At 44.3% G+C, this 26,601-nt stretch overlaps 3 protein-coding genes across 4 annotated transcripts; 2 read left to right on the top strand and 1 right to left on the bottom strand.

Annotated features, from left to right (window-relative positions):
- The first annotated feature begins 122 nt into the window (after positions 1 to 122).
- On the top strand, positions 123 to 2,306 carry LOC147500775 (putative disease resistance protein At3g14460). The gene has a single exon (XM_086563677.1). It carries the CDS (start codon positions 216 to 218, stop codon positions 2,304 to 2,306), a length of 2,091 nt encoding a protein of 696 aa, XP_086419803.1. The 5' UTR covers positions 123 to 215.
- Positions 2,307 to 19,740: 17,434 nt separating this feature from the next.
- LOC147500774 (uncharacterized) lies at positions 19,741 to 21,459 on the top strand. The gene is made up of 3 exons (XM_086562377.1): positions 19,741 to 20,336; positions 20,880 to 21,071; positions 21,171 to 21,459. Exons 1-3 carry the CDS (start codon positions 19,875 to 19,877, stop codon positions 21,201 to 21,203), a joined length of 687 nt encoding a protein of 228 aa, XP_086418503.1. The 5' UTR covers positions 19,741 to 19,874; the 3' UTR covers positions 21,204 to 21,459.
- Positions 21,460 to 22,830: 1,371 nt separating this feature from the next.
- On the bottom strand, positions 22,831 to 26,325 carry LOC147500773 (violaxanthin de-epoxidase, chloroplastic-like). 2 transcript variants are annotated; one of them, XM_086562374.1, is made up of 6 exons: positions 26,153 to 26,325; positions 25,217 to 25,555; positions 24,954 to 25,126; positions 24,210 to 24,306; positions 23,717 to 24,108; positions 22,831 to 23,547 (listed from the first exon to the last, which is right to left on the bottom strand). In XM_086562374.1, the coding sequence occupies exons 2-6, from the start codon at positions 25,505 to 25,507 to the stop codon at positions 23,055 to 23,057; spliced, it is 1,446 nt and encodes a 481-aa protein (XP_086418500.1). In that variant the 5' UTR covers positions 25,508 to 25,555; positions 26,153 to 26,325; the 3' UTR covers positions 22,831 to 23,054. The 2 variants fall into 2 exon arrangements, with proteins under 2 accessions (XP_086418500.1, XP_086418501.1); XM_086562375.1 differs by having other exon boundaries at positions 25,217 to 25,570; positions 26,153 to 26,289.
- Between the last annotated feature and the right edge of the window lie 276 nt (positions 26,326 to 26,601).

Here is a 26,601-nt window from a genome sequence, read left to right as displayed (position 1 = left end):
TTATAAAAATATTTTTTAAGAAAAAATGATTTTTTGAAAAAATGAGAACCAAACACCCACTAATCGTTTAAAGAACCCAATAATGGAAATATGGTTTTCCTTGTTGCGACTTCTGACTTAAACTTTGTCAGCATATCTTCCCACCCCATTATTCATTATTCATCATTCATCATTCATCATCTTAAAATTTAAAATCGAGAGAAAGTATTAGTAATATGCCAGAGACATCTATGCCGGACTTGGCTGAAGAAGTAGTTGTTGAAGATAACAAGGATGAGACAGATGCGGCAATTGTATATGATTCTTGGGACATGCTTAATAGCATGTGGAAAGCACTTGTTTCAGATAAATATCTTGATGGTGAAGTAATGTGGAGTTGTATTAAATTCTGCTACTTGTTTCCAAAAACTCATGAGTTCAACAAGGATGACATAATTCAGCTTTGGATTGCTGAAGGTTTTATTCCAGTTACCCACATAAGATTAGAGACTACAGCTGGTCTTTATTTCGAAGCTTTACAGGAACTGTCTATTTTTCAGTTCTCGTTTCTTGCTTCGACTGGCGAACCAAGGTACAAACTCAACCCCTCTATTGTTGACCTCTTTGAAGAGCGGCACTCAGCACTCGATGAATATTATAGAGTAGATGATGGTGGAAATTCTTGTATTTCGGAGAATACTCTGCATTCTTCGTTTCGTGATCCAGTCACTCTTAAAGACTTGTTCGAAGCTAAAAATTTATGCAGTCTAATGATACTCCATCAACATGGATCCCACATTGAACAAGTCCCTCGCGATCTTTTTTTAAACTTACGGTCATTAAGGGTACTTGATTTTAGTGACACAAAAATCACAGAATTGCCGAGCACGATACGTTATTTGAAAGATCTGAGACTTCTCAATCTCTCTGGGACTCCTATACAGGCATTGCCTAACTTACTAGGTAGCCTTTCCCAAATGCAAACTCTGAAACTTAGAGATTGTTTCAAGCTCGTAAGTTTACCCAAATGCATAAGGAAACTTATAAACTTACGACATCTAGAAGCTAATGTAGCATCTCTATTGGTTTCAATGCCACCGGGACTTGGAGATCTAAATGAGTTACAAACATTACCTGCCTTTGTTGTTGGTAAAGAGAACGGATGTCACATAACTGAGTTGAAGCACATGGTGAACGTTCATGGGACGCTTCACATTTTAAGGCTTGAGAACGTATTTAGCTTGGAGGAGGCCAAGGAAGCAGCTTTAGATCAATTGAAATATATACAAAAGTTGGAGTTACAATGGACTGAGTTACACAATGGACATGAGATCCTTGAGAATCTCCGACCTCATATGAAACTTGAAGAGTTGCAGATAGTAGGCTATGGAGGTGCTAAGTTTCCGACTTGGATTGGTGACCCCATTTTCTCCAAACTTACGACCATTACTATACATGATTGTAGAAAGTGTGAACTACTTCCACCGTTAGGGAAGCTGCCTCTCCTGAAAGCTCTCTCCATAAGTAAAATGCATGAAGTTAAGGTAATTAATCATCAGTTTTGTGGTAGAGACATGGATAATGAAAGTCTGGACTTAGAGAGACTCGATCGTGGAACTGTATATGAGAATCTAAGTAGCGATAAAGCATTTACGAGGTTAGTGAACCTCACACTTAATGAAATCCCGAAGTTAGAGAAATGGACTGGAGTGGTAGTAGGTGACTTCCCTCAGTTACAGAAATTGAACATTTTTGGTTGCTCTAACCTTATCACTCTTCACCAACTCTCACTCCTTAGTTCCCTAAAGAAATTAGAGATTAGACTGTGTCCTTCACTTGAATCATTCCCAAAGAAAGGACTGCCGAATTCGCTTCAACATCTTGTGATCATAGACTGTCCATTGCTAAAAGAGTTCTGCCAAAAGGAACAAGAAGAACAATGGAGAAAGCTTGTACATATTCCCGATGTATGGGTTGATTATCTACAAATTTCTGCATTAAGACATTCAGAATTTCTACAAAAAGTGTCAGCCCAGCGGTTGGGAAATGAGCTAGCCAAGCCTTCTGAGACTGAGTCAGCTCAGTTGTCTGAGATAGAGTCAGCGCAAGCATTGGAAATTGAGCCAGCTCAGCCTTCCGAAACTGAATCAACTAAGTTATCCGAGGTTGTGTTGCTGCAGAGGTTGGAGACTGAGACAACTCAGCCTTCCAAGACTAAACCAAATCAGCAATCGGAGATTGAGTCAGCTAAATCTAGCCACAACATGAGCCAACTTGCAGCCAAAGAAAGAGTAAGATTGTACAACTCATTACTTCCTTTCTTGTGAAGGCATTGCTATCATCATCTCTATGTTTTACGATAGGGAAATTTCTTTTTAGTTTGTGTTTTTCTTTACCAAACTGCAAACCTTGAAAAGAAAAATGAGGACTAGTGAATCTTTCCTTTTTACTTTCCTATGTCTCCACAACAGTACTAATCTCTATAACTTGTATAATCTGTTCATTGATGTTGTGCCCGCCCCATATGTCGGTAGGCAAATGCCTACCTTGTCTGTGACCTGCGATCCCGCTGAGGGGGAGTGTTGTTGGACTTCCCTCCACCCCCATACATGTGCGGTAAGGCTGTGTACCTAGTACTTTTTTTTGGATAGATTGATTTGTTAAAGTTGAAGTTAGATTTGGTTGAACATCATGATGTTCTTAGAAAGGTTGTTGGTAGCTTTCCTTTTTCTGCTTTGTTGGTGATTGGGGCTATTGCACTTTGTTTTCAGTCCTTTTCTTAGTTGTTATTCTATTTGCTTTTGTAGGATCTGATTAACAAAATTTGTATTTCTGTGTCATTGCATTGTGTTGTGAATATATAAGTGCGGAAACATCATGATAGAGCAACTGTAGCCTGTAGCATAGACCTCCAACTAACCGGTGCACCATGCATCATAAACACATAACCAGTAGTCGATCGTCGTCTATCTAGATCACCTGCATAATCGAGAATCCACAAACCCGGTCGACATAACAAGTGCCTCCACCATAAGCTAATCCCACATCCAAGGTACCCTTCAAGTACCTTAGTACCCATTTCATCGCCTCCCAATGCCGCTTCCGAGATTTGCCATATACCTGCCGACAACACTAAGCGCTTTGTGAAATGTCGGACATGTGCACACCATAGCATACATTAAAGCGCCCACGGCGACTTGCATAAGGAACATTTGCCATATGCTTTTGTTCCTCCAATCGAACTAGGAGAGAACTTAGCTGAAAAGCCTAAAATGCCCAAATTTAAAGGTGTAGAAACCGACTTTGCATTCTCCATACCAAATCGAGAAATTACTTTTACGAATGTATTTCTTCCGAGATACAACTATCCGTCCGCTTCTTCCTATCTCTCGTCAATCTCCATGCCCAATTATCTTCTTGGCTCCACCTAAGTCTTTCATCTCAAACTTCGAGCTAAGTTGAGATTTCAACTTGTCTATCTCCACCATGCTTTTGGAAGCAATAAGCATGTCATCCACATAAAAGGGGAGATAGATGAAGTCATTACCACGAAGCGCTTCTAAAGTAGACACAACAGTCATACTTGCCGGGTGTACTCTCATGTTGCATCATGAATGTGTCAAAGCTTGTACCATTGCATGGGCGATTGCTTTAACCCGTCATTGACCGATTCAATTTGCATACATAATCTTCTTTTCAAGAACGACAAACCCTTCGGGTTGTCTCATATAGATCTCTTCTTCCAAGTCCCCATGCAAGCGGTTTTCACATCAAGTTGCTCTAACTCCAAGTTGAAGTGAGCAACTAAACTTAATAACACACGAATGGACGTATGTTTGACCAGGGGAAAATATCTCATTGTAGTCAACTCCTTCCATACGTGAAAAACCCTTTGCTACCACTCTTTGCCTTGTACCCGATCTTTGTCGGACTCGGGAAGGACCTCTTTCTTTCTTCGAACACCCATTTTCTTGCCGATAGTCCTTTTGCCCTTTGGCAATAAAACTAGGTCCCATGTGTGATTTTTTATCAAGAGATTCCATCTCTCGCTTGCATAGCCACCAACCAATCTCAGAATGAGCATCTCTAACGGCTTTCTTGAAGCTATCCGCTCATCATCTTCGATATTGAGTGCATATGCCACTAAATCCACCGACCATAGTGTTTCACCGACTTCGTGCCCATACTTGTGCACTTCTTTAACTTGTCTACGTGGCCTGTGGTCGACCACTACACAAGTTCGCGGATGCTCTTGCTCTTCTTCTTCTTTGTCTTGTGGTTCCATGATTTGGTATCTCATCATGATCTAACCGGTCATCATCTCTGCGTGATCGCACAACTTCAAGCTCATTTGCTTGAACTTCTATGGACTTCACCATTCGCCAGCCTACTTCTTGGAAACATCGAAAGATAACACGGAAGTCTCATCAAAGGTAACATCTCTGGCGACCCGGGGAACTTGTGGTCTTCTAGACACCACAATCTGTATCCCTTTACCCCATTTGCGAAGCTTTAAGAATATGGCCTTCTTAGCTCTGGGATCTAGCTTTAGCGTCCTCACATGGTAGTAAGCTATCGATCCAAACACTCATAAAATACTATAATCGGTGGGTTGCGACCACACCTCATAAGGTGTCCCGCAATCTATAGCCGGTAATCTTGGTGACCTATTATGCGGGTAACACGCCATGGACTTCGCCGATCGCGCCTAATACTCTTTGCCTGGGGACCGGCATTAGACAATAAACATCTTGCTCTTTCAAGCAAAGTTCTATTCATCCTCTCGCCATTCCATTCTGGCGTGGCGTGCCGACTTGTTGTCGATTAATGCGGCAATTCCCATTTGCGCCCGAGAACTCTTGGAAAGGTTCATAGGTATACTTCGGTACCATTGTCGGGGCCGTAATGTCTTTACCTTCCTATCGCAGGCAATTCTCAACCCTTGCCTTCCACTTCTTAAATGTCTCAAACACTTCATCTTTTCGATTTCATCATATACACCCACACATAGCGAGTATGATCATCAATGAATGAGACATAATAGCGGTTACCTCCCTGGAAGCCCACCACGGAGGTCCCCAAACATCCGTATGCACATAATCAAGGATGCTGTTGTCGTGTGCTTGCTTGACTTGAACTTGACTCTGCTTTGCTTCCCATAGACGCAATGCTCACGGAACCCCATACTTGGCTTCTTGAGTTCTTCAAGAACCACCGCTTGCCAGACAACTCGGACAAACCCTTTTCACTCATATGCCCTAAACGATATGCCATATCTTAGTGCTTTTCGAATCATTACTACATGCACCCACCGCTACATCGCTTTATCACCGTACTACCTATCGAGTATACAAGGTTCCATATTTTTACCCTTCATAACAACTAAAGAGCCATTAACAATATTTAGGACTCCACCTTCAGCCCCACAAACTTGTGGCCTTTGGAATCAAGGTACCAAGAGAAATAAGACTTTTCTTTAGCTTCGGGGAACATGTCTCACATCGGTTAAAGTCCTCACTACACCATCATACATCTTGACCCGTATAGTTCCAATTCCTACCGTTTTTACAAACAACGTCATTACCCATTAAAACCGAACCACCATCAATGCTCTCATAAGAAGTAAACCACTTCCTATTCGGGCACATATGATAGGAACATCCGGAATCAAGAATCCACTTTTTCGGTCATATATAGTCTTGTGTGGACACACGAGACCGAACTCATCCTCTTGAGCCCGAAGCATAATTTGCCTCAATTTTTGCCTTACCTTTCTTTGACCATCTCTCTTGTTCTCTTTCTTGAGGGTGGGGACAATTACTTGCATAATGTCCCTTTTCATTGCAAATCAGAAGCAACGTACATATTTTAAAGGCTTCTTTGACTTGGACCTAGAATTCTCATTACTTGAATAATTACGTTTCATAATGAATTTCCTCTTGCCACTAGCCCCCGACCTCGCATCAATGCTATTCTCTACACGCGTGTCTTCTTCATCAACTCATAAGAAAGAAGTGCACTTTGAACTTCGTCAAGATCGGCGACTTCTCGTTCATGAATGTAGTCATTAGATGCGCATAGCTTTTCGGCAAGGAGAATATTAAACATGCCGCTTGATCCTCATCATCCATCTTCATACCAACATTCAAATAATCCGCTAGGCGTCCGACGAAACTCACTAACGTGCTTTTGCATCGTTGAACCATCGACCATCATGTACCGATAAAGACGCTTCTTAAGGTACATCTTGTTAAATCATGCTCTTGGTTATATACATAGACTCTAGTTTGAGCCAAATACCGGCAGCGGTATTTTCTCCCATCACACTATACATGACCTCATTAGCAAGACATAACCGGATTGATGAACAGGGCGAAGATCGAACTCTTCCCAATCATCATTACTCATACTCGGGCCTTTAGATTTAATCCCCTTTAAAGCCTCAGGCAAACCTTGTTGGATAAGGATGTCCTTTACTGGACTTGCCAAATCCCAAAGTTATTCTTCCCATTAAACTTCTCTACTTCAAACCTCATGCGTTTGACATCTTGGGAGCCATCTTTCAAGTTACACACAATAACCCAAAAAACGGTTTCACCTCGAATTTAATCGAACACCTTGTCTACACAAATTTCGAAAGCACTAAACTCAAAATCTGGAGTCGTATACCTAAGCTCGATACCAATTGTTTGTGAATATATAAGTGCGGAAACAACGTTAGCCACAACAAACGGATCAATCCTACACAAAGATCGATCCTTCACACTAGACAAGACTTCAACACCCTCCAAGCAATATCCCAACACTTCTCAATATCAAATAACAAGCGTATAAAGTAAAACAATTAATGTAAAAGAAAAACAAACCACAAGACGAGATATATCGTGGTTCGGCAATTTGCCTACGTCCACACTGCGAGTTCCAAGCTTTACTAGATGTCCGGAGTAATAGATTACAAGTCTCTCAATTCACTCACAAAGAATGAACACTCAACTCACAAAGAATTGCTCTTTTATAATCTCTCTCTTTCTTGGTTTTGGAAAAGTTAGGTTTTCAAAAACCGATTTTGTTTTTTATACCAAAAACCAAAATTTGGGATTCTTGAAGCGAGGCCCATAAAAAAAGCCCTGTGGCGCCGCCTTTCTAAAGCTGGTCGCGCTTAAAAATCTTGGACCATGAGCTGGTCGCACCCTTTTGAGCGTGGGCGCGCTCTGAGAATGAAAAAGCAGAAAAAACTCTACACATTGTAAGTTCTGAAAGATTTGGTGTTGATTACTTGTGATAGATACCAATAGCTTTCATAACACGTGGAACCGTTGCCAAAACATTTGTCAAAGTGAAGTAGAATATTGTTATTTGTGCGTTATATACATAGTAGTGTTTGGCTAATTTACTATGGATGTGTAATACATTTCTATTTTGATTGAGTAAGCTAGAATAATTTTATGAAATTGCTTTGAGGGTTCGAGTTTGAGAGTACTGGGAAGGTTTTGTTTATCCTGGACTCGTGGTGATGAAATTTAATATGATCTTGCTCTACAAAGAGAATTTTATGATTTCTATATCTATTCTTATAAAGGTTAATAGCGTTACTCGTCCTTTTGAGTTTGGAGTGTATAAAACGTCACTTTTTTGTTTCTGTGATTCTTTTCTTGTCTTCCTTACTCTTAGTTTTTGGTTGTCTCATATCTAAAGGGAAAATTAGAAAACAAATGGCATACTTCATGTGCTTATACTTTAAGTGTTATACTCTTAGTTACTTTCCACTAGTCTTGGTGTAAATGAATGTTCTTCAGTGACTCATTCCTTGTAGATTAAGATAAATGTGGGCTGGTGTAAAGGTGTGTTATGGTTTTCCCTTACAAACAGTCTTTAGAGGACTGGAATAGATTATTGGATGAGACCGAGTTCGACTTGAGAGCAAACTGCCTACGTATCTTACTCTGGGTTTTATGGGGGAGAGTAGAATCAGGTCTGACGTAGTTTATAGGAGAGGTATTTATAGAGATTGAGAGTGTATCCTTGCTCTCCACGTGTAAAGGGTGTCCTAAACGTGGGGTGGAGATTAGGATGGCACGTGAGAACTGTTCTCATAGGTCTGCCGTAATGATGTGGAGTGGCAGTCTGTACAAGTAGCTTGCGGCCGTGATCAGTGGCTGACGGTCAAGATATGTACAAGTACTCTTTAGTCATGATTGCTTATAGATAGGGGGTCTGTGTCACTTCCTAACGTAGTTCGCATGATATTGCGATCTGTATGTAGCGTTCTACTGGCTCATGGATGCGACCTGTATCCCTAGGTCGATGTGTTATTTCCACCATGTTAAGCGCGTGCTGGATAGAGAATATCACTCCCCTACACAGCCCCCTCTCAGTAGGTTGTGAGAACGACCTGCTGAGAGAGATCGGTAGCCCGCGTGGACTATGTGAGAGGTGGAAATCTCCAACGATCTGTGAGGAACGGCTCGTGTTAACCATGTGAGCTAGTGGGTGCGAGCGTTTGACGCGTGTGCAGCACGTGACAGGATCTGAGCAGTTGCAGGGAAGAAATCGTGGCGCCCCGTTTTCTCGGGATGTGAAAAGACAGGACAGTTGGTTGGAAGTCGTGGGCAGCTAGGGCTAGGGTGTAATCATGATGCCTTGGAAACTGGAGGGGCGGTTGCTCAAAAATTTTACTTGCTCTGTTGAGACTTCATTTGGCTGCTTCGTCTGGTAGACAGAACTTCATTACCGCATCATCCTTCAGGTTAGTTCTCTGCCATTTTTGAACCTCTTCTTCTTGTTTGGTGCTAAGCCTCTGTGTTAGAGTTGTTAGGATACGCTGTTAGATACTAGTAGCTAGATTTGTTAGGTTTAGAAGAGAAAATGTCTGATTTCGATGACACTCGATCTAATGAGGTTCGTGAAGTGTCTCTTGGCTGGGATGACGAAGGTGATGAGAAAGATGAGTCTGTGTGTGGGATGGGTGAGAGTGATGATGAAGGCGAGGCGGCTGAGGGGGCTGGCAGTGAGGAAGATGTGGCTCGATCTGCGTCTGTAGCTGCTGAAGCTAGCACTTCAGGTCGCGGTGAGGGGTTGTCGTCTTCAAGCGGTCCGCTGCCTAGGGCTGTGGATAGACATGTTGTGAGGGCCTTCCCATATCTGAGAAAGAAATATGGGATAACCATAAGCGATCTGGAGATCCATGAGCCTGATCGGAACGCTCTGGTTTTTAGCGAGAGGTATACCCCACCACATAATGGGGTGATCATCTGTGAGGGACAGCTGAGGGCGCACATGACGATACCGTTCTCCAAGCTGGTTTGCGAGTTCGAACATTTGTGGCAAAGCGCTGCTGTTCGGTTTGTGGGGAACACATGGCGACTATTTAAGGTTTTGATCTCTTGAGCGCCCGATTGGTGAGTACTGATCGAGGTCGCCGATGTGATCGAAAGCACTACCGTAAAAGCGATCTAGGTCGTTGAACTTTAGCCTCGCAAACCACGAGCTCTGTTGTCGGATTACGGGACGGTAAAGAGTAACGCAGTCGTGGACAAAGCGACCCACGCTCCTTGTAGGACGCCATCTTGTGCTAGCGGGTTGATTAATGAACCATAAAGTATGCAACTTTATTGGTGGGTGGCGGCGCGTTGTCGATACGGGCGCGAACTTGATTTTGTTGAACTTTTTTGAATACATTTGTCTTGTTGGTTATGTAGATATCCGCATGAAAAAGGAGTCAAGTCGACAAGTGATCGAAGTTCGCCGCTTGTCGCGAGACTAAAAAAAGCTAAGCTACCGAAGTTGCGCATTTCTTTAAAAGAGCTTGAGGAGGACTTGCCATCCGGGAAAAAGAGTAGAAACGAAGGCCCGAAGCGGGGTAACCGGAGTGGGAATCGCCGAAGAAAACTGGGATGGAGAAGCGTAGAGCGATCCGGTGGAGCGGGAAGACGAAAGACGGGGCCATACTAGGGTGAAGCGACCCATTTGGAAGTGTTAAGGACTACGGGTCCGGAGCGGGAAGGGGAGAGGGCGGCTCCTTTCGATCTGGATGACACTCTCTTTGACATCCTGTATCATCGACGCGAAGGCTGCTTTCGAGGTGGTTGAGATCGCGATTGGGTGGTGAAGTCGCGAATCGGGGAAAGGCTGCTCGCAACCGAGGCGAGGCCGATGCTCGACTTCAGCGCCCTAGGTGAGGGCGCCCGGAGGTCGCTTCGACCCGGGGTTGTTGGAGATCCTCCGCAAGATGAAAGGAAAGGTTGGGCAAAAGAGACCGGTAAAGTGGGGTCGATCTTGGGAAGGACGAAATGGAGCACAACCTGACGATGTACATTGATGAAATGGCCGGGAAGAAAGCGTTATGTGAGGAGGTCCGATTGCAGCTAAAAGTCCGCCCTATAGCGGCTTACTCGTTAGAGGGATGACCCGGACGGTGATAGGAAAAGACTTGGATGCGAAGGAGCTGAGTCGAACTCCGAGGGGGATGGACAAAGGCGATGTGCCTGGTAAGTATCTTTTGCGCTTATCTTGACTGTGTTATTGCGCTAAATGTTGTTGTTTGATAATGATCTGATATATGGTGCGATCATCCATACCGGTCATTTGGGTACGAAAGTTTGAAGGCGGCCAGCAGATAGCTGAATTGGAGAAGGCGGACGTTGAGTCGCTAAGGGACGAGCTGTCGAATCTGCGGGCTGTGCAAGAGGCGGAAAAGGCCGAACTGGATCTTGTGAGGCCTCACCTCGCGCTCGACTCTGAGAAGACCGGTGGTGAACGAGTCGATCGAGTTGAAGCATGAGGTGGAGGCGTTGATGGGCCAACTAGCCGCAACGAACGCTTATGCTGAACGCTGTAAGACTTCCACTCTACAAGCCAAAGAGGCCTATCTCCCCATCCGTGCTGAGGTGGAGGAGCTGGAAAGGAAGATGGACGACCTGCAGGAAGAGCGGGAACGCCGGATTTCGGGCGAGCTCGAAGGTGAACTGCCTGAAGCGGCCGCTCCTATTCCTGCAGTCGTGTCACCCTCTCTCGCTGGTTTGATGAGTGAAGCAGACTTCGTGGGTCCGACAATCTCCCCGTGGTTGTGCCGGCGATCACGGTTGTGGCGTCCTCCGGTGGTGCAAGCTCCGTGTTTGTTTTGAATGTGATTCTTGGAGAAGGTTTAGGCGAAAATGTTTAAGATATATGTTTATTACATGCTGTTGTAATGGGCCTCTGGCCGTAAACAATAGAGCTGGTTTCCTGGGTTGACCTGGGCAGCTCGCTTGTCTTCGTTGTTATTGACTGTGATACTGAATGTTTAATTGTGATGGATTTCCTGAGTATTCTCAACAGCACGGTTAATCTGTGAACTGGGGTGTCCTTGTTGTCGTTAGGTCGCTACCTGTTTGAATGTGAATCTTGTTGCTCTTTCGTTTTATGCCTTGTCTTGTGTATGAGAGGAATGTTTATATTTGTAAGCGTGTGCCTGCTATTATGAACTAAATGATGCAGGTCGTTCATATCGATGAGGACGCCGGATGTTCTGTACTCTGGAGCGGCCTGAACTGCATTGCGTGCGTGGCACGTGTCGGAATATGGGCGGTCAGGGGGTGTGAAATGATGGCTGCCAGGTTGGCTGGCGTTTGGTGTCTCGATGCCATAATGGTGTGCATTGGGAAGAGACGTTTCGTGAGTTTAAATACGACCGGTCTAGGGAGAGCAACGACATTTGCTTCTTCTTGTTCTTCCTCTTTGCCTCTTCTTGCTACCGCCCCGGCTTCTCGCTTTCCCTTTACTCGCACGTTTTCGGCTTTCGCGTTTAGATTGTGGACGAAACCACCGGGTGGCTTTCTGGCGTCTTTGTGTTGTTTTCTGTGTGTAGCTTTCATTATGGCTCGGTGTGTGCCGTACGTCATAGGAGAAGGGAGTGTAAGAGCGAGTTCCCCTCTGCTCATGGAGGAGATGGAGTTCCATCCTCATGTGCATGGGGACCGTGGTAAGAGGAAAGCTGTTGTACCTGGTGGCAAGAGGAGCAAACAATCGCGGGTCGGGTAAATTTCGACGGGCGGCATTGTGTTAGTCGCCCTTGTGGCGAAAGGCTCCCATCGGCCGCTCATGGAAGCGGCGACACGGAGCAAAGGTCGATCCACGTCGCTAGTGAGTTAAGCTCCCTCAGCGTCGGGGGCGTAGGGAGTGAGTTCTACTACGGGAGGGCGGGGAAGAAGCGTCTTTGTGAAAGCGTTCGATTGCAGCTTCCACTTTCGGCGCCATAATGGCGACTAGCTTGGTGAAGCGGGATCGTGTTAGATGGGGACCGGTGAGGTCGAAGATGAAGACATGGACACGCTGCTGGGGACTATGGATATGGCGAGTTGTTTGGTGAGTATCTCTCTATCAGCTTTCACTTTGTTTCTGAAGTGATTCTGATTATGACTCTGTCCTTGTAGTTTCTGGCTGGGTATGATAAATCAAGGACGCCAGGCAACGTCGTCGATATCGATGTCAACTCCGGTCGAATTTTGGGATGCGAGCTGCCTGGGGGGCCGACAAGAGGAAACTGGAAGCGATGACTGCGAAGCACCGTGCTGCGGAGGATGAGAACGCTAGACTGGTCGCTGCGATGGCTGAGCTGCAGATGGAAGTGGCGGAAGTCACTGAGTATGCTAAGCGATGTCAGCGGGTTGCTCGCAAAGCTCAAAGCGCGTATACTACGGCCTGTAGTGAGTATGCCAAATTTGGGCCGAAGTAGAAGTATTGTCGGTGACTAAAGGCGGATGGGGCTCGAGGGCCGGTATCGCGGCGTTGTTCTGCGAGCTGCGAGGCATGTTCCTTCGACTAGCACTGCTCCTCAGGACAAACATGTGGTTGATGCTCCGTGATGTTGATTCTGCTTCTTGGTAAGAAATTTTGTTCGTGTTTGTAATGATCCTGCTTGTTCTTTGCCCCTACGAGGGTTAAACATTAGAGCTGTGTTTTCAGGCTTGCCCTGAGCAGTTTGCTTTTATTCGATACAGAGAACTGGTTTCCACGAAAGTGGCAGTTCGTTAATTTTTCTTACTTTGTTCCCTGGTCCGATCTGGATTTCCTGGGTGCACCCAGCAGATCGGTGGGTTTGAACTGGTTATCTGAAACCTGCTGTATATCTCCATGGTAATTGTAAGCTTAATGTTTTCCTTTTGCTTGATTGACTGTGACTAGTGCTAGCTTATTTAGTTTATTGGGCTTGTCTCTGGGATGTGTTCTCATTAAGCGTTATACTTGTTTACTCTTGTTGGGAAGAGCGATCTAGGAGATGTAGGTGTCCGGCTAGTGTAGACTTAGGGGCTCATGGCCTTGTGATTCCCTGAGGGCATGTTGCTCACTGAGATCGTTCTTTCGTAGGTTCTAGGAGTATAGGTTCTCAACGAGTAACACTTTCGGAGGGGGCGAGCCCATGCGGCTCTGGCGTTACGCTTGCCGAGATCGTCGCGTGAGTCCCCCACGGGCATGCTCGTTCTGAGGCGTTTCGCCGAGTTGACCCTAGAAGTATAGGTCCTCAACTTAGCGAGATTCGGAGAGGCGATGAGCCTGTAAGCTTGAGAGCGTTCTGCTCGCATGAGAGCATGTATAGCCCCCGGGCGTCTTTGCTTTCTCGAGGCGTTCGAGTTGACCCTAGAAGTATAGGTCCTCAACTTAGCGAGATTCGGAGAGGCGATGAGCCTGTAAGCTCCTGAGAGCGTTCTGCTCGCATGAGAGCGTGTATAGCCCCTGAGGGCGTGCTGCTCCTGAGAGCGTTCTCGCTGAGTTGACCCTAGAAGTATAGGTCCTCAACTTAGCGAGATTCAGAGAGGCGATAAGCCTGTAAGCTCCTGAGAGCGTTACGCTTTCGCATGAAGCGTGTATAGCCCCCGGTGGCGCTTTGCTCGAGAGCGTTCACCGAAGTTGACCCTAGAAGTATAGGTCCTCAACTTAGCGAGATTCGAGAGCGATGAGCTGTAAGCTCTGAGGCGTTACGCCGTGATGAGCGTGTCTGACCCAGGGCGTGCTACTCCTGTGAGCGTTCTCCCTGAGTTGACCCTAGAAGTATAGGTCCTCAACTTAGCGAGATTCGGAGAGGCGATGAGCCTGTAAGCTCCTGAGAGGCGTTCCGCTCGCATGAGAGCGTGTATAGCCCCTGAGGGCGTGCTGCTCCTGAGAGCGTTCTCGCCGAGTTGACCCTAGAAGTATAGGTCCTCAACTTAGCGAGATTCGGAGAGGCGATGAGCCTGTAAGCTCCCGAGGCGTTACGCCGCGATGAGAGCGCAATGTTCTCCGAGGGCGTCTTTGCCTCGAGAGCGTTCTCGCCGAGTTGACCACAGAAGTATAGGTCCTCAACTTAGCGAGATTCGAGAGGCGATGAGCCTGTAAGCTCGAGCGTTCGCCGCATGAGGCGTGTAGCCCCGAGGGCGTCGCTCCCGAAGGCGTTCTCGCTGAGTTGACCCTAGAAGTATAGGTCCTCAACTTAGCGAGATTCGAGAGGCGATGAGCTGTAAGCTCTGAGAGGCGTTACGCTTTCGATGAGAGCGTGTATAGCCCCTGAGGGCGTGCTGCTCCTGAGAGCGTTCTCGCTGAGTTGACCCTAGAAGTATAGGTCCTCAACTTAGCGAGATTGAGGAGAGGCGATGAGCCCGTAAGCTCTCGAGAGGCGCTCGCCAAGATGAGAGCGTCTGACCCTCGAGGGCGCTTCGCCTCGAGAGGCGTTCTCGCTGAGTTGACCCTAGAAGTATAGGTCCTCAACTTAGCGAGATTCGGAGAGGCGATGAGCCTGTAAGCTCCTGAGAGCGTTCTGCTCGCATGAGAGCGTGTATAGCCCCTGAGGGCGTGCTGCTCCTGAGAGCGTTCTCCCTGAGTTGACCCTAGAAGTATAGGTCCTCAACTTAGCGAGATTCAGAGAGGCGATGAGCCTGTAAGCTCCTGAGAGCGTTCTGCTCGCATGAGAGCGTGTATAGCCCCTGAGGGCGTGCTGCTCCTGAGAGCGTTCTCGCTGAGTTGACCCTAAAAGTATAGGTCCTCAACTTAGCGAGATTCGGAGAGGCGATGAGCCTGTAAGCTCCTGAGAGCGTTCTGCTCGCATGAGAGCGTGTATATGATGCTTGTGGTGCGATTGGCTTAGCTTGGAGACTTGAGTAAACAAAAACCGCAGTTTATGATGACAATCTTCAGTAGCTTACACTTAAACTTGTAGTACATGTGGACATGAATTATAATAGATAATGCCGCTACTGGTAAAACTGTTTTAGTAAGTATGTGTTCCAAGGTCGCGGGCAGCAACTTCCCCTTCCCGGTTTTAATCCAATACGCTCCATTGCCAACGACGCGTTCTACAATGTAAGGGCCTTCCCACGTAGGCGCTAGCTTTGAGTCATCTTGAGTTTTCTTCAAAACTAGATCCCCAGGTTGAAAAGATCGGGGGTGTACTCGTTTGTTGTAGGATCGCTTTAGGACTTGTTGGTAGGATGCTACTCTGATAGCTGCTAGATCGCGCCGTTCCTCGAGGAGGTCGACCTCTCGAGCTAAAACTGAGTCGTTAAGGCCTGACTCGACAAGCTCAGATCGGGTTGTCGTGATTGTCAGCTCGGTGGGGATGACGGCTTCTGTGCCATAGCATAAGGAAAATGGCGATTCGCCGGTGCTGGAGCGAGCTGTGGTGTGGTGAGCCCATAGTATGTTTTCGAGCTGATTTGGCCATTGGCTCTTGTTCTTTTCAATCTTTTTCTTCAAATTCTCTAGAATAACTTTGTTGCTGGCCTCTGCCTGACCATTGCTTTGAGCGTACTGGGGAGTGGAAAATGCGTGAACTATCTTCCACTTGGCGGGAACTCTCGACCGCTTTTGCCTTTGAACCGGAGCCGTTGTCCATCACTAGTGGTGTGGTAAGCCGAATCTGGTGATGATATGAGTCCAAATGAAATTCCTGACATATGACTCTTTGACGTGTGCCAACGGAATTGCTTCGACCCACTTAGTGAAATAATCTGTGGCAGCAAGAACGAAGCGGAAGCCGGTGCTCTTCTGAGGGATGAATGGTCCCATAATGTCCATGCCCCACATGTGGAACGGCCAAGGGCTCGCGATGTTGATCAATTCGCGGGCCGGCTGTATAATGTTGTGACCAAATGTTTGACATTTGACACACTTGAGGACTTACGATTTGGCATCAATCTGCATACGGGGCCAGAAGTATCCTTGGGAGATCGCTTTGTGGGCCAGTGAGCGACCTCCGGCATGATTGCCACATTCTCCTTCATGGATCTCGGCGAAAATTAACTGACCTTGCTCTGGACTGATGCACCTCAGATGAGGTCCTCCCAAGGACTTCGAATAACTTTGTTATTCAACAAACAATAGCTACGCGATGCTGGTGTGGGACCTTTCTCGCTTTGTGCACGCTCATCCGGAAGTGTGCCGTCTTTGGATGTATTGTATAATAGGTCGCATCCATGTTTGACACATCTTCGGATAGTGGAGCGGGCATGTGTCACCGATTGCCAAGACATGGTTTGCTTGGTAGGCTGGTCGATCGACCACTTCAATGGTCAGTTGTCTAGGGGCACAATTCGGTGTCTGAGTGGCTAAGTATGCTAAGCTATCTGCGTGACGGTTCTCGTCACGCAAAAAATGGTGTATCGTAGCTCGCTAAAGGAAGGAAGCAAATCATTAACAACTTGAAGGTACTTGGAAAGGTTACGCCGGTTTGGTAGTATACTCTTTTGCAACTGGGCGAACGACCGGCCATGAAGTCACTAAAGATTTGGATCTCCTTTACACCGAATTTTGGATTCGCGACGCATTCCCATTATTAGTGCTTCGTACTCTGCTTCGTTGTTGGAAGTTGCGAAGTCTATGCGGACTGCTTTCTCTATCATAGCTCCCTCCGGGGATACTAAAACGACTCCGATACTGCTACCTCCTGGGTTGCTAGAACCATCGACGTAGAGGGACCAGACTGTTCTTCTTCTTGGTTCTGCTTTTGCAGACCCTCTTGCGACTTGATGTATTTATCTACTCGAGCGCATGTTTCGGCTAAGCGTTCGGGCCGGGTCTTTTCGGAGCGATCCGGTTAGGTCGGTATTATTGCGCGGCAGCGGTTGTGAAAGCCACCGCGGCAAATGATTCTTTGAGGCCGCTTTCCATGTCCAAGAGTTCATTTTGAACCGCTTTAGGAAGGAGTCGTAGGTTTCCTCCTTGCCAAGAGCGAGCTGGAAGAGTGAATTGAGATCACCCTTCTTACGCCTGGTTAATGCGTCGGCTTGTAACGTGTCGGTGGAGCCGTTGTTGAAGCTTTTATGGAGTCCGCCTCGAGGGAGAAGAACCAATCGAGTGGGCCATCTTTTAGACTTCGCCGTAAAACTTGATGCATAACGGAGATGGTCGAACTCGCGGCGCTTGTAGAGTGCAAGACTTTGAGCATATCGTGCTATATGCCGCTTTGGGCATGTCGTCGCCGTCGTCTAACGGAACCGTGGTTGGACAAAGTCTGGAGGTGAGATTTTGTGAAGTACTTCGGCAGCAAATGGAGATGCGCGGTAGGTTTTCAACATCTTTTGCACTATCTGGGTGGAATCTTTCTTGACCGCATTTTTGTCGAGCCTTTGGTTCATTTCTGGATCCGGTTGATCGACGTTGATGACGCCGTCCTCCGCGATGACTCCTAGTGGGTTACGTGGTGTCCACTTGTGCGCGGAGTGTGATGTTTTCTTGCCGGAGCTCAGCTATTTGCTCGTTCACTGTCCCTAGTTGGCCTGCTAGATGGTGGAGTTGAGCTTCGAGGCTTGCCATGCTTCGTGGGGTTGAGAATTTTGGTTACAAGTTTGTTTGGAAATGGTCTGGTTACTCAAGTAATCGAGACCACAGACGGCGCCAATGTGAAGGTGTGTTATGGTTTTCCCTTACAAACAGTCTTTAGAGGATTGGAATAGATTATTGGATGAGACTGAGTTCGACTTGAGAGCGAACTGCCTACGTATCTTACTCTGGGTTTTATGGGGGAGAGTAGAATCAGGTCTGGCATAGTTCATAGGAGAGGTATTTATAGAGATTGAGAGTGTATCCTTGCTCTCTACTGCACATGTAAAGGGTGTCCTAAACGTGGGGTGGAGATTAGGATGGCACGTGAGAACTGTTCTCATAGGTCTGCCGTAATGATGTGGAGTGGCAGTCTGTACAAGTAGCTTGTGGCCGTGATCAGTGGCTGACGGTCAAGATATGTACAAGTACTCTTTAGTCATGATTGCTTATGGATAGGGGGTCTGTGTCACTTCCTAACGTAGTTCGCATGATATTGCGATTTGTATGTAGCGTTCTACTGGCTCATGGATGTGACCTGTATCCCTAGGTCGATGTGTTATTTCCACCATGTTAGGCGCGTGCTGGATAGAGAATATCACTCCCCTACAGCTGGTCATTTTGTTATGGCAACATTATCCTCATTTGAGTTTCATGATTTGTTGTGGACCTTAAAATCCCTCAAATGGTCATCTGGGTCTTTTGGTTGCGACTTGTGACATTTTCGCGAGTTGCCAACCCAAACAAGTTTTTGTGCCTGTATCTCATGGCCAAATGACAGAATTCACCTGATGAAATGATATTATAGTCAGGCATTTTTCATTTCTAAAAATGATGCAAGATTAAACGAGAAATGATGAAATGATCACTAATGTCATCTAGCCCCTTTTTACCGCATACATAATCATACTAATTACATAGTGCTAGTTAACAGAACTGTTAGTTGTGATTGTTATATCAGGCTGATTCTTTTTGTACTCTTCTCCTTTTTGGCCCGTTAGAGAGCTGGTTTCAACAGTAGATTAATGGATTTGAATCTTCAAAATTGTTTTAAATAATTTTTAGGAGACTGAAATTTGTGGTATTATCTTTTGTGTGTCTGAGAGAAATGCAATTTTGTTTGCGACATTGGGTAGTGACTTTAGATACCGGGTTCTTAAACAGCCTGTAGTCTGGACTCCTGAGGATAGGCACCCACGCCTGTCAGGCGACTAGCTGTACTGGGGGTCCGAAGAGACTTGAACAGTAAACGTCATTAGGGTGTCGGTGTACTCCAAACGAGATCGGCCCTTTGCTTTGGCTATTGGTTCAAGAGGAGATCGAGCCCTTCAAGTTCTTATAGACATATATATTGAGACTTTGGAACCTCTAAACCTGGTTTCAAACCTCCAACACTTACGATTTCGAAGTCAAATGTTTGATGCTGTTGATCCTAGACAAAGTTTTGGATTGCTACTTTTGTAGACCCAATTTTTGTGGGACATAGTTTCGTTTTTGGCACCACGATTCAGTGATTTCCAAAAAGCATGTAGTAAATATTGTTAGGGTCACTGAAACTGTTGAAAAAGAGATTCTTAGTTTGGGAGGTTCCCTGTGTCCATGGATTTTAAATGCAACTAGCAATCACCTTTGCCCGTTGATTAGGCAAACGGAAGAAAAATGAATTTTAATGCTTTATTATTGTCTTTGTGAGGTAAATGAAAATGGCACCTGCCATACATTTGTGATACATGTGATCAAAACAAATAAATATAAAACAAAAATTAATTCTACATGAAAGAGGCATATTATTAACACAAACTCCATAAAACATTTGTTTTTCATCATGGTTTTCTTGTTTTCTCGATTGACTTTAACATATTAAATATTTCGATTGTATTACGTAAGTTGCATAGTAATTTAACCGAAGCAGACTTTACAGCTATATATCAAATTGCAAATGTCTGAGTTTTGTAGAAATGTGTATTGTGTCAGTATGTTTATACTTGTAGTAGAAATAACGTAGCCACTGGTGATTCTTGCAGCAACAGCATTCACGAGTACCTAAATTTGGCAACTGGGAAAATGAGCAAGATGTCCCTTACACACAGTATTTTGATAAGGCGAGGAAGGGTAAAAATGCGGGGAAGATGATCAATCCAAATGATCCTCAAGACAGCTTGGATGTAGACGCTGGTACAAGGCCAATTCAAGCTCCTCCATTCAGAAATGGAGTAGAGCCAGACTTACAAGTTGGAGAGGGAGCACAAAAGCCCAAGCATGAGCAGCGAATAAGCAGGGAAGATGGGGAATTCAGGCGATTGACTGATTCTCCTGCACGTCATGATGCTTTAGGTCGGAAAACTTCTGAACATCATCGAGTCGCAAGCTCTGAAGAAATCCCAAAAAGATCCGGTCGACAAAGTGGTGGACATGACCGCAGCATCGAGCGTTCTCCTCTGCATCAACATTATCAGACAAGGACTGGAGGCAGAGGTAGTGGCGTGTCTTCTCCCTCATGGGAGAGAAAATCTTCTGAAGGTAGCCATGGATTGGCTCCAAATACGCCAGGAAGATCCAGACTGAGACCTGGTGCTCGAGGCGATGAAACTGTAAGTGTATTAGTAGCCTTATGGTCTTCATATAATTTAAAGATTATGACACAGCATATCTGACACTACACTCATGGACCCACATGAAATGGTATTGGTTAACATGGAATGGTATTGGTTTTATCTGGTATAGTGACGACGCCCCTCCCCCCTCCCCCTCCCTCCCGAACACACACACACATACACACAAACTAGTTCTAAATATTCACTAGATCCATCGAATAGGTGGCATCAGTTAAGTGAGAACGTCCAGAGTGAAACCACTGAGCTGAAGTTCAAGGCTCCCTTGGGAGCCAAAATGAATCTTGGTAAAGGTTTATGGTAAGATGATTAGGTGATAATTTTTAATATGTTACCCCAGTAATGTGTGCAAAAGAGTGCCAAGGAGAGAAATAACTCTCATACCTTTGTACATCACTTGATAGGTGACCATGGTTGTTTAAAGTGAATGAAGAAACAATAAAATGCTTTTAGGACATTATTCAGATGTAACTGTGGGTGTTTTTGCTGAGTGGAAGCATTGTATGCTATCTGTTCTGGCAGCCTGATAAAGGTGCTGCTGTACCGAAGTTTGGCGAGTGGGATGAGAACAATCCTGCATCAGCTGATGGATTTACCCACATCTTTAACAAAATGAGGGAGGAAAAACTGACTGGATCTGGAAATTCAGCAACTGTGCCAGACGAGCAGCAGCCTTACTCTGGCGGACACAAGCCAGATAACAGCAATTCAACGGTATGATGGTTATAGTAACTTGCTTTTTCATGTGTTTTCTTGCGGCAGCTTCGACTCTCTGACATTTACTTGATCTGTCTTTTGTTTGTTTTCCTTCAGGGGTGTTTCTGCTTTCCGCGGGGTAAAAGATGATATCCCGGGTTTATGAGTGAAATATGGTTTGTAGAACTGTAAATAGCTTTTAAAGCTGTCTATATATTGACTCTCTAGAGATGATTCTTTCTGTTGCTACATGTGTGTTTTTTTGTAATAATTATCTGGAGGTTTGATGTGGAAAACCTTTCTGTGTCTTCTTGTTTCATCCTCTGTTTCAGTGTCATTATCTTTTGTTTTCTGATTATATTTGACTAAAGGGACCTAAGTTCAGATCAAAATTCTTTTGTCTCTACGCTGGATGAATTCTCTTGGTGGTTGATATTGTAGTTGATTCTTCAATAATGATTTCTTTTGTGCTTGTAAAACGTGGCAACTTAAGGCTCAAAGACAATGTTTCTTGCAGCTATAACAAAATATGTATTTGTTAACGATTTTTTTCATTCAGAAACATGATTGAAAAACACAACAATTAACCTTTACATAATCAAGTATATTTCATAAAAAAAATTCGTGAGTATTACATATGTGATCCATCACATGGAATTTCAATTCACAATTCGAAAACTCATAGATGAGTTGAGCAGCCTTTATCGCCTCCTAAATATAGTGCACCCGCGATTTCCTTGAGTACGACTTTTAGTAATCACCTCGTGCACCTGCTTTGGTAGATCATGTAACTCCACGATTTTTACGTAGGGCCTCTTCGCTGCCCGTTGATAATTCTCTTGAAGCTTTCTTTTTGACGCTTCAATTTTCAACTTTATTGCTTCTTCATTCAAACATTCCGATCCTTGCGTGGATTTTGAAGCATTCTTTTTGCCACTGTCTTCATTAGAGTTCGTCTGGTTCTTGGAAATTCTTGGACAACCCTTAGAGGTATCAATAGCACTACACCCTTCGGCTTCCTTTTTCGACTCACAATCCTTTTTCTGAACAACGCAAGTTGTTTCACAAGAATCAGACGTCTTTTTTCCACTGGAACACTTTGAATCTCCTAGAGCAAATTCCGTCGGGACTGAACCGTGTATTTTGTCATCTCCTTTGGAGTTACAACGGTTCTTGAGCTTCTTGAGTGATATCCTCACCTTTGTTGTTTGAAGAATAGGCACGTTGCATGTTTCGTTGCTTCCTTCAGAACTTCTTGGACGACCCTTGGAGAATTCATCAACGCCACTCCCTTCGTCAACAACACCCTCTTCAGCAATACACGGTCTATTCAACTTCTCTGAATAGATTTTCTCAATTATTCCTACTCTTTTCTGCTTAAACTCATCAGGGTGGTTCCATGCAGCAATGAGAATCGCATGGTTAATAACTTGGAAGATATCAACTTCAGTCTGCTGTATCTCCGTACGCAGGTGATCAATTAATGTACCCGCCATAGTAATGAATATTACTTTCTTCTCTGTGGCCCCATGTCATGTATATATAGGGATTATAGGCTATACAACTTGGCAATCCGAATCCGAATCGAACAAAGTTTCCTTTTCTAAATTAGAAGTGGATTAGAGTTTCTATTTGTAAGTTTTATGTTTGAGTTCCAGACTCCTAGTTGGGCTAGTTCTATCTCTATTTCTAATTCCAGTCGGTGTCAATTAACAATAACAGGCCCCCAAAGCCCACGGCCTTTGGCATCACGAATTTTAGTTGCTAGATGATAATAGAGAGTGTAAAATTGCAATTACTTTGGTACTAGTAATCTCGTATACAAAAGAATGACTCTTCACAATTGCACCATCCAGCATTCTCGCGCAGGCATGATGGGTGGTAGGGAACATAATATCATATTCCAACTCTAAATTCTTTACAAAGAGTCGAACTCAATAAGCGTAAATCAATTTTCCGTTTGTAAAACATTAAGGCTTCCCTCATCTAACAGACGTCTGGCTACCTGAGCTTCCTCAAAGGAAGTGCCCGTCCAAAGAGTTTCTCAACTTCACTTGCCTCCATTTTCAGGTCACTCAAAATCTCCATCTCTTCCTTGCTCAACTCGTCTACAAAATACTGTTCATCCTGTACAAGCATTTTGAATCCATCTGCAAGCCTTTGGAGCAAAGACTCTTCAGTCTTCTCTACTTTTTCAACCTCCTCTTCTACCTCCCTTATTATTGTCTTCTCTCCTTCTTCCACTGTCTTTTCCAGTCTCTCTATGAGTGGAGGTTCAGGCCCACAAGTATTATCTGTTTTAATGAACGTGTTAAAATCACGCCCGACACTCTTTGCTGCTCTTTCTAATTCAGGCACTATGCTATCTGGTACGGTCTTGCTTCTCGTGTACAGGACAGAACCGCCGTATCCATCCCATGCATCATTCCTACCCCGATAGTAGACAAATATGTAATCTTCTGGGTTGTTTTCTATCTTGGATGATAGAATGTACCTGAAAGGTACCATACAAGAGAGTTAGTATGTTCAGAAGTATATGCTTTTGCAAGTTCATCAATAATATACGAAATGAATGAGGAAGTAGATTGTGTTTGCAGTTGTACAAGTACATACAAATACACAAACATGAAGGAGAATGGTGAGGAAAGAAGGAAAGCACAAACCAATCGTCTTCGTAATGAAGAAATTCATTGTCATGATTGTAGAGAATCGCAGGTTGAGCAGGATCTTGCACAAATCTCTGCACAGCAGAACGAGTGAAAAAGCCACCATCTGGAGTTTTTATACGCCATGTTATATTACCCACGAGCTTGTTGGACTCCATATGGAATTCGTGCAGTTGGCAATCGAATGTATCGAAAGTAGGATTTAACCCACTGCTTATATACCACTTCCCACTAAAATCTTCAATGTTGAAGCTCTTGACAAGCGCAGCTGCATCTGGCACAGGAAACTCACCCACATCCGACTTTTGGGGAACACATTTCTTGCGTGAGACTGCACATTCATTAAATTCATCTACGACACTGTTCTCAAACAGGTTTCCACAACTTATCTGCAAGAACAAAACACTGAGAGATGGATCAAACCACAATTAGTCATTCATCATGTAACAGCGGTCCTGTGAATTGAATAAGACTACAATGCGCAAATAACCTGGCATTCTGTCTCATCAGGACGGTTATTACACGTCTGCAGACATGCCACATTGGCTGCACAAGATGGGCTTGCAATACACTTGGCCAGTTCCACCCTAAAAAAGAGGCGAGAAGGTTCAACAAGCTTCATCAACACAAGCAAGATTACTAGGACACTTTCTGTATTGTTGCTTATGACTCATACCAACTGGAGGCTTAAACATTGCCCAGAAAAGGTACAGTGTCTCAATATAGCTTTTGCAATTTAAAGTGTGGCACATAAGTTCAATCAATATGTAGATTGACATGACTGTTTCCTACAGCTGTACAACTGAATAAGGAAAACAAAATTTGTGCTCTAGCCACTATGCTGTTTATGATCGTGAGATGTATGGCTGTGAAAGTTTCTCTGAGAGGATTCTGTGATTGATAACTAACTGAAGACGAAAAACATTGAAGATTGAAAGCACGAGAACTGAATTATAGCTTTTAATACTTTCCAGCTGATGGTAAGGCATTTTAACTTACATTAACCTACCAGGCTAGAGTTTCCTCTAATGTATGCAGAATGACTTCATGACATACGATAAAATACTGCAAGCGCTACAGAGTTTCTACCAAAATTACCACAATCACTGCATTCCTTTCTACTTCATTCTGATTACTAGTCCTAATGAAAGGTGGAGTCAAAGCTCGGGCACAGCAGCCTCAATAGGATAGACAGTACGACCAAAAAAAAAGAGAGCATGTTTAGATGATATACCTGCACTCCTTTAATAAGCAAGTGCATGTCTTGAGAGCATCAACAGCATAAGCAGATGGCATAACTAAGAATGTGGATGCCAGTGCTCCTGATACTGCCATAATTTGAATTTGTCTCCAATGCTTCCCAAAAGCCAGTTTCCAACCCTTCACAAATTCAATTTCTTTTTCGACCTGCAAAATTTTAAAATCAGGATATCATTCATGACTCAAGTAACTTGTATGTCATAAAAAAACCAAGAAGATGTACAATCTGGAAAGTACCTTAGGAAAGCATGTATTAGTGTCAAGACCACTAACTGAAGTATTCCTGTCTTTCGAGCTTGACACAAGATGCGCGGCTTTAGACTCCAGCCGGAAACAATTGTTCTGAGATTTTGTCAACTGGATGGTTTTTGAATCTCTGCTACTGGACCACAACCTCACTTTGACAAATCCATGCTGACTCCAAGTCCCACATCCAAGAAACTTTTCATTGTTTATAGGCAACGGTTCTATACATGTAACAACACTTTCACAGCGAGGGAAACAGAATGGATGTGCAGACGACGCCATATTACAAGGGTTGAAGTTCAAACGCAAGGTGAGATTCTAGTATATTATCTGCATTATCAGAGTCTGACATAATAAGTTGGACTTTACCTCATCATAGATAATTTACTTGGAAATAAATTATTGTATTGAAAAACTAAATGCCAGAGTACAATAAGCAGTGGGGGAGAATTTGTGATTGACATAATTCAATAGTCCTCATGCCAATATGAAGATATATGATTTTAGTACTCAACCATAAAGTTATGAATGAGACACCAAAGATATAATGCTACAGGATTTTACATCCTAATGAAATTTGAAAAATTGTCCTAGGCCAATTTAGAATGTAATAATGGTTGTAAATAAGAAAAATAAACTACATTCATCCACATTACATGTTCTAAAATGGGTCTTCCCCATTGCATCTCTCTATACAGTCTACTACTCTATTCTTGTCTAAATATAGAGAGAAAAATTACATGAACATAATTCTAGACTAAAATAAGCTTACATAGTGCAATTTTCAGCTTTTGGACATGTTGCTTTGTGTTCTACAAATAAATGACACTTATAGTAAACCTCATTGCATTTGCTATACACTTATACATATACTTGAACATATATAGATGAATACTAGAGCATATGAAAAATGTTTAAAGGAATGACCTGAAATGTGTAGTGTGGCAGCTAGGTAGAAAGTGCTAGCAAAGAGAAGCTAATGAAGTAGAGAGAAATGGGATGCTGCATGCATAAAGAGTAGAAGAGATGGAAATGTGTGGAAAAGGAAAACAGTGAAGATAGATAAGACATCGTGTGGAGCCAAAGTTCTCAACGTAGCCGTCTCTTCAAATGTTCCACAGAAGGAGTGATACTACTGTAGAAGTGCAAATGATGAAGCCCAATATCAATCCAACCCATACCCAAGCCCATAAGGTTATCTTTACTGAGGGCCCAAAGCCCGCCCAATTTGGGCAGCAGGTGGCAACCCATACCCAAGCCCAATATGAATCCAACCAACCCATACCCAAGCCCATAAGGTTATCTTTATTGAGGGCCCAAAGCCCGCCCAAGTTGTGGGAACGCACGTGCTGTAACGGTTGGACTGGTTTGGCGGG

Source organism: Coptis chinensis, chromosome 5 (assembly GCF_015680905.1).
Source record: "Coptis chinensis isolate HL-2020 chromosome 5, ASM1568090v1, whole genome shotgun sequence".
Lineage (NCBI taxonomy): Eukaryota > Viridiplantae > Streptophyta > Magnoliopsida > Ranunculales > Ranunculaceae > Coptis > Coptis chinensis.
The sequence above is the reverse complement of the archived record's forward strand: the minus strand, read 5'-3'. Positions and strand labels throughout refer to the sequence as shown.